This window comes from Maylandia zebra, linkage group LG18, assembly GCF_041146795.1.
Source record: "Maylandia zebra isolate NMK-2024a linkage group LG18, Mzebra_GT3a, whole genome shotgun sequence".
Lineage (NCBI taxonomy): Eukaryota > Metazoa > Chordata > Actinopteri > Cichliformes > Cichlidae > Maylandia > Maylandia zebra.
The window spans coordinates 12,828,562-12,836,966 of record NC_135184.1 but is presented as its reverse complement, the minus strand read 5'-3'; the positions used below and the strand labels follow the sequence as shown (position 1 = coordinate 12,836,966).

Sequence of the window (8,405 nt, the reverse complement as noted above, 5' to 3'; positions counted from 1 at the left end):
ACCCACAGAGATGCCAATGCCCCAACAGGGCACAATATATTACCGGTAGAAGGACCTTCACTAACTTTAATTATGTCCCTATAGAACGTAATTATATATACTACTATATAGGCCATCACACAACTAACAGTGAGCAGGTCCCTTTCAACTGGTACAGACCAGGTGAAGCATTTTTATCGTAATATATATAAAAGCTGTGTTAAGTTTAAAGCAAACCAAACATTTTCTACTGCTCGAACTTCACACCGAAGCTTTAATCTGGGAAAGCATGGGCTGGCTTTTACAGCCACCAGAAATGCATCCCTATAGAAGGCTGCTGCTGTGACTGGCTGCACCTCCATAAGATAGCCTAGAAGCTCTTTTATATTTAATTTCAATGTGTGAATTGCATCATATTGTTGTTAAATCAGGTTCATCAAACTTTATCTCAAAGGAGAAATTTTTATCAACAAAAAAATGGCATAATTTTAATTGGCCCAACTATTTCTATTATAAGTAGATTAATCTCTTAATCTCTTGGACTGTTAATTATCGTGTATGACTGACGTAGTTCTCATAGAGCACTTTAGCTTCTTACTTTAATCCATTATCACAATCCTGTTTCTGTTGACTAATTGTTTTAGCTCCAAACTAGATCTCCTCAGACTTTGTGTTTTACTGTGAACCAACATGTAAGTTATTTGGTGCTAATTGGCAGAATGGAAAGAAAAGGTAGCTACGTGGAGCATTTATCTCCCTATAAATAGCAGCGTTTAAGGTTTCTGCAGTTGGTTTTTAGGTTGTTGAGGTTGTTTTGCCCCACGTTGCCACATCATACGTCCTCACCTTCCTCCTGCTTGTGCTGCTCCACTGGAACGGCCCCCAGAAAATCTGTAAAACACAAGCAGCAGCCACATTAGCAGCAGCAGAGACGTTCACTGATTAGGAACAGATGTTCCGCTTTACCACAACATCAGGGAAAATGCTGACCCACTAATAAGCCCCCGGGTGAAACACGGCAGGTGCTGGAGCGCCAGGCAACATCCTGCAGATTAAATTCCCCCCTCAACACCAAGCCCCCACCCAGCCCCTAACTTGTATATCGTATAGCTTTGAACCAGCCCAGTGAAATTAATGCAGGTACTGGGGGCCTTCTTAAAGTTTACCTGTAAAACTACAAAGTCAGGCTTCACACAAACTAATTACAGATACACTGTAAAAATGTCTGGTGGGAGGGGAAGGACGTCTCCGGGTCTCTTCTGCTCCTGCTGAGGTTTACAACTACAAGAAAACAGCCAAGTCAGCTGATTATCCCTTAAACTTTCATTAATGTGGAAAATCTTCCAAAGGGGAGGCAGTGATAGATGTGTTTTTTATGACTGCAGAAAGGTTTTGTAGTACTAAAGGGCATCATCATGACAAGCCATTTTACTGCTAAAGAGAGAAGGGTAATGGTGTTCTTATGACTCTGTGGCAGAGATTAACGTGCCCGGGGTTGGACTATACTACCAGGTCAAAATGCTTCTAAAGTATTTTTGCTTAAACCAAAAATAAGGAGAAAAAAAATCAGTACTCAGGTCTTTAATTGAAGTAAAGACACAGAGGAAATCGGAAAATGTAATTTATTTAAACCAAAACATACTTACAGTATCAAAAGTAAAAGTATCGTTATATACATCAATAGACTGTCGGTGTGATAAATAGTTAAAGATATGCTGATGTTAAAAGAGGTCTTTTAGTTGTGTGATCTCTGTGAGGAAAGGAACTATATTTGTCAGACGTTCAGTATGTAATAAAGTAGATGACATCAAGCTTTAGGAGTTTAAAGGGCATCTAGTTCACCTTCACTGGTCTAATTGAAAAATGTTGTATCTGAAATCTCAAAATTAAAAAAACAAAAAAACAAAAACTGATGTAAATGGTTCCTCGACTCATTAAATTCTCAGTGAAATATTTCCTAATATCATAGATGCAATTTATGAAAACTCTCACCTGGTAATAAAACAGCTGCTAACAGGAATCCTGTGCGGATCAGGGAAAGCGACGGTCGCCCAACACGTGCCATTTTCTGTTGTTTCTTTGTGCTTCCTGGGGGAAAAGGCAGTTAACAATATTCAGAGTGTTTGCAGGCTGAACTTCTGGAGACATAGTCTATTATTTCAATACGACAAGAGTCTTATAAGAATTTTATTATTTTTGGGAGGTTTTTTTGTCTTTTTTAAGGCAATTTTTCATGTAACTGATAGATATGGAAATCCTTGAGAAGACAATGCACTTGGAACAAAGAGAGCGCTTTTATTTAACTTTCTGATGCCAAGACAATGGAGAGGATTGAGGACATGCTGTAATAGAGCTTTTCAGAGATTAACGAGAGAAATAAGATGTCACTTCTGAATATCAGAATATCAAATAAAGCAAATGAACTCGACAATTCAAACAGCCAAAAGCTTGAGATGTTCTCTTGGATCGATGCGTGGAGAGCTGCTTAATTACATCTGTTGTTCTCAAAAAGACAGATGGCTTCTAAAAGTTGGACAACCTCACTTTTCTAACAAAGACAAGGCAGATGAGACTACAAGCGACCACTCCAGAATTATGAACTCCAGGGGTTATTATTGGCCCTTACCTGCAAAAGGTGTTGAAGTTGTGGCCTCTTGGTCCAGCAGCTGTCTTGGGAAAGGGGAGGGGGCTCTCTGCACACTGGTTATCTGAGCTGTCTAAACCTTCTACCTCTTTGCTCTCTGTACGGGCCGGACACACACGAAAACATTTTAAAGGCGCTCTCTCGATCATTAAAAACAAAAAGGCATGTGATACAGTTTGCCCGCTCCAGGATTGGCTCCTGTGCTGCCACCCATCCAACCAATAGGGGTCCTGTAATTATGAAAGGTGAGAAGTATGACAGTATAACTGCAAGGTACCATTTAGAGCTTCTTTCCTCACAGTTTTGGAATTTATTTTATTTTAAAATAAAATAAATGGGAAGGTGTGAATGTGAAAGGTAGTGTAAGTGGGGCACTCACAGAGGTAAACCTTAAGAGACTTTAGAGCTTGAGGCACTCCTGGTTTTCCTGGTACTTCCCAAATATACTCTGGAACTAGTAGATAAAATCATCCTCCACTACTAAGGGAATGAGTCTCCTGTGTTTTCTTTTCAAGCTTTCTCTCCCCAGGAACAGCTTTTCCTGCAGAAAATTGACTGCAAATAAAAAATATTTCTACTCTGTTGCGTCAGTGTATTGACTAATGTGTGAGCAATATTTGCAGGATGACAGAACATGACTCATTTCACCTCAGTGACGCAATGCAACATCCAAACAGCAACAGTTGCAGCTCATTTGATAATGTTTGTGAACCTCCCGTGAGTCTGTGGTGTCAAAAGTCTGCACCCAGTCAGCTGTTTTATACTGGATGTGAAATCTGCTGCTGGAGAGAGAAAAAAAAAACCCAGAACCAAATTCCTTCTGCCAACTCTGAATGGAGATTTTAAATCTTACCAACCAGAGTGATGGTAAAAAGGGTGGTTTCATATGTTAAATACACATCTTTTAGATGATTAAAAATGCTTGCTTTTGTTGCACAGGCATATTTTCTGCTCTGAAACAGCACAGAGGAGATGTAAGCCATTAGGACAGGCAGGTCTCATACAGAGAGCTACTAATAAAGTAATCTGCTTCTGCTGTGGAGACAGAGCCATCAGGGCCAGCATGCCAGCAGCACTGCTACATGATCCTGATGCTTGGATCATGCCACGTAGCCGGCACAGCCTGCAGCCTGTGTCAGTGGAATATATATATACTGGATTTGGGAGCTATGGAAACGGGAAAACTGAGCTTAAAAGAGTCAAACAACATAGGAAGCTAAAAAAACAACACAACTCATTGAACTCAGTGTACTTAATTGTACTTTTTAGAAAGCTTTTTAAATAATTTGTGTGTATCCATGACTTTAGGCCCTTTACTTCAATCATTTTTCTGTTTTAGCTAACCCTTAAAAACTGTGACCATCTTCCATTCCAACACATCACTCAGGTGCTCTACTGGATTTGCAATCTGGTTGCTGCTGTGTTAACCTGCTGGAAGCGGCCATTAGAAGATGGATGGGTGCACTGTGGTCATACAGGGATGGACATGATCTGCAGCAATACTCAGGTAGGCTGTGGTGTTTAAATGATGTTTAACTGGTGTACCAAGAAAAGCCCATGGATGCACGGTGGGATCAATCCATGCTTTCATGCCTTTGACATTCAGTTCTGACCCTACCATCCAAACGTGACAGCAGAATTTGACACTCCAATTAAAGTCACCTAAATCGTTTTTCTTACTCATTCTGACATCATATATACATGCTGAAGTGCTATGATTTGCCACCATGTGATTAGATATTCGCTACTTGATATTTGTGTTGAAGCAATTGATTAGGCATACTTAATAAAGTAGCCTGTGATTATATATACATACATAAATATATGTTGACAGAGAGACAGACCGAGACTAAATCAAATTACTAGGTTGCCATTTATTTTCTAAATATTTTCTGCATTCGCACAGTTTGTTCTCAAGGACATGTGACCATCTCGCATGACTGACAGTGACTCAGCCTTGGCTATGATCCATGCAATTTGCACATTTCTGAATTACCAGGTTTGTCACAGTGGGAGGCAAATTGCTGTCCTCTTCATTTTAAAACAGATCTGCCATCACAACAAGTCAATCTCTGTGTCTGTGTGGAAAATATACAGCAACTTAAGAGAAATTTGGGGGGTAGGGGGGTGGGGAGCCAAGAAAGTGCTTCTTGTGAAGAAAAAGCTCATTAAAAAACATAGAGCCATGTTAATGATGATGCCTGTCAGAGGTTTTTACAATACTTTAGCTGTGCTTTGAGTTACTCGTCACACTTAAAGAACAACAGCAAATTTTTGCCATGGTTATTACCACATTTCAAACAGAGTTCATACGTTAATGCAGCACAAGAAAGAAGCACATTAATGGATGAGACGATACCAACAGCTTCAGCTGTTTTAAAGTTATAGCTCAAAGGAGTCGGCGTTTAAATCAAATGAAAGTCTTGAAGCAGTTTTTGGTTAAAACCTTTAACAGGCATTATGTCCGGTTAGAACATTTCTTTTTGCTTCAAATCTATGATTTACTGCGAACATGTAATTTCAGCTTAAAGTATCTTAGTAACGTGAAATCTTGCACAAACATTCCTTTACTGGATGAGGAAAAACATAGATGAGCCCCTTAATTTTTTGGTTTGGTTAACCTTTGGCTCCAGGCACAAATGTGGAAAGAAGGCTTCAGAGGGAGCTGTGAGCTCTCAGCTATTGAATGTAATATACATTAAAATATGACCTTTCGGTCTACATCATCCTGCACACTCTGAAATTCCTAAATATGTATATTTTGCAGTGAGTGGGCAGGATAATCACAAATGTGCAAAGGTGTTTTAATAAAGCTCATGATTTCATTCTGAGACTTTTGTTAGTCACTGTGCCCCTTAAGCCTGTGTTTCATTTCATTTCATTGGAAACTTCTTCAAGCTTGATGTATTTTGCTGCTTAATGCACAATTACCAGTGTCTTGTATATAACTATTGGACATCCCTCTGCTGACAGCACACTTCTCTGTTTTTCTGAATCTGTACAGCCAGCTTTTAAAAACCTACAGTTTGCATTTTGTGTTCTTCAGAAGCTTCTTATCAGTCTCCAACTTGTGCTGAATAGTAATAAAACCACATCATGCTGCTGCCCACCACTGAAAGCATACAGTAGGTGACCTTCAGATCAGCATTCTCATCCATGCTTATATTGAGGTAGTCTCTCTTTATACAGCTAATTTTGGAAATGATAAAATCCACATGACATCCACACTGAGAATAATAACTGCTCTGTTCTCTGTTGCATTGCAGACATTTCTCCAGTCTCTCTCATCTTCTCTATAAAGACTGTAAGTACACACACAGCAGTCTGTGTGTGTACATAAGTATACATGTAAGTGCTTCTCCAAAAGATATCATATCTCTGTGTCTTTATTGGTGTGAACTTTGCCTCAAGCTCCAGTCTCCTCAGATTAGTGAAAAACCTCAATGAAGTCCATTTAGTAAATTGGGTGTCTTTATTAATTAATAATAGAGACACTTGATGATGCAAGAGTCCCAGAGCTTTCATGCTCAAAGGCATGACGTTGAAGGTAATTCATTGCCAGAGTATGCTTTTGGTTGCTGGATTCATTTCAAAATTACAAGCTCACATAATGTAAGTTGATGTTAACATCTGACGGCACAGACTGTTCCTGTTGAGTCCTGTTAATATTTGCTTCTTTGACCGACAGTCATTAGGAGAGGGGATGTCTGATGTGAGAGCTTCACCAAATGTGGAAAAAAATGAGGTGTCTTACATGGATAAACTGCCACTGCTGGAATGAAACAGCTTGCTACATGCTCAAACATTCATTTTGATCGTTCATATCAACAGCTCACCTTTTCCTGTGAAGCCAAAAATAACTGTTATCTGCAGCTGTTGTAGTGTCTGGCTGAAAGTATTGAAGCCATCAATCAAAACAGATTTTTCTAAATGTCACTACAAAGCAAGACGGCGCTGGATACTATTAGACATTGTTTGCTCAGATCTCAGAGCAATCCAAGTACAGCTCAGGAAGGTACTTTTTAAATGTTACTGGTAAAATGTGCACTCAAAGCTTTTTAGTTTGTCAAAACTGTTTGCCATGTACTGGGATGCACTTACACAGTAACATCTCTGGGTAAAATGATGTCAGTATGTATGGAGAAGGTTAACAGTGGGTGCCAATGGCCAGAAAGATGCTTTGGGATATCTTTCAAGAGGTCTAGATAATGATTCTTGGACATAGAACTGTACAAACTCTGTTTTTGCCTTATAAACTGTATTTCCATGAGTGTTTGCACATCTTTCAGTAAACCGCTGCAACTGTTTTTCCTGTTTTCATAGAAGAAATGAGGGGCGCAAGACTGCACATTCCTGTATTAGCTATCCTTGAAAGTCGGCATTCTACTACATGGATTGTGCTAACAATCCAACTTGTGACTGAATACTTTAAATGTGCATCTGTTAAAAATGCCAAGTGTGCCATCAGTACAAAGAAAGAAATCTCAGGGTTGTTTTTGATCAAACAAAGCTTTGCATCAAATGCCCTGCTGATGTTGACTCTTGTTTTTCACTTATGCTGGACCTAGCGTTACTTCACCAGTTCATGTTGTTCATAACCCAGGCTGTCAGCTAGCTGGTACACCTGTTTACATTATCAATACAAAACTACCACCTAAAGTCAAATCCAGTTTTATTTTTTGCCCTAATGTGGAGTACATGTTGTGAGTCTTTGTTGTGATAAGTGCTTAGGAGATGTACTGCATTGTGATTACGTTAGCAGAAGACACAAAATGAGCTCTGGAGTGAGCACAAACGTCACATCATTTGAATTTTCATAGACAGTTAAGGCTTTCTTTTTAAACTTACATTACAAGCCATTCACACATGGGCTGTAAAAGCTGTTAAACTGAGAAAACCTTCAAACATAACCTTTAAACATAATACTGCAAGAAAGCATGTTTTCATTTTTTAAGCACTTTAAGCATCTAGAAAGGCACAATCAGTACTGCTACAAAGTTAATCGTATACGCTGATGTATATACTGGTTTGTATGACTAAAGTTCTACTTTAGAGGTTTTTGACTGTGTTACACCAAAGCAATTGCAGACAATAGGAGACAGATTTAAAACAAGAACAGAATATGATGATGATTTTCATCTTCTTCCTGCTCCTTTTCATGCATGGAAACAGTGTTACTTTAATTGAAAGGAAGGTTGTGTATGGGAAATGAATTACTGCTGTACCATGTGTGAAACAAAAAATTTAATAAATAAATAAATAAATAAATGACACATTGTCATTCAAATCATTTAAGGCATTTTGAACAGCTCATCATTTATTACATGCCATCTGCAACATGTTTATGGGTAACAGCGATTGGTGCCATTTCCTTGTATAGGTGCTGTGTAATTACACCTCTAACAGGTGTTCTCAAGCGCAATGAAACCTGCAATCCAGCTCAGAAGCTGTGAAAGGCATGAACAACATAGAAGCTCATAATTTTAACATACCATATCTCTGCAATGTTAAGAATTTCACAACATCTGGAGGTAGGGGGGTGGGGGGTATAAGGAAACCTGAAACTAAGAGAAATATGGAGGGAAATTATATGTCTTTTGACTGTAAATGGTTGGTTTGCGGGGATAAAACAGTGAAAATATTATCTATTGCTTCTTTGGAATCTGTAATCTCTCATGAAATTACAGAACAGAACGTGTCTCTTTATCAGCCCGGTTCCATGAAGCGAGCTTGCAGATTGATGTTGGTTTGAAGGACTTCAGGGTGATAAAAGTGAAGGATC

General features: G+C 38.9%; 1 protein-coding gene across 1 annotated transcript in view; it reads right to left on the bottom strand.

Moving 5' to 3' along the window:
* The window catches only part of and2 (actinodin2), a 7,912-nt gene extending 5,172 nt beyond the window's left edge, over positions 1-2,740 (bottom strand). Inside the window, exons 1-3 of the mRNA XM_004555357.2 lie at positions 2,606-2,740; positions 1,972-2,067; positions 826-870 (exon numbers count right to left, since the gene is read on the bottom strand). Coding sequence (XP_004555414.1) covers positions 826-870; positions 1,972-2,044 — 118 coding nt within the window. The 5' untranslated portion in view covers positions 2,045-2,067; positions 2,606-2,740. The remainder of the gene's footprint in view (positions 1-825; positions 871-1,971; positions 2,068-2,605) is intronic.
* Positions 2,741-8,405: the final 5,665 nt, after the last annotated feature.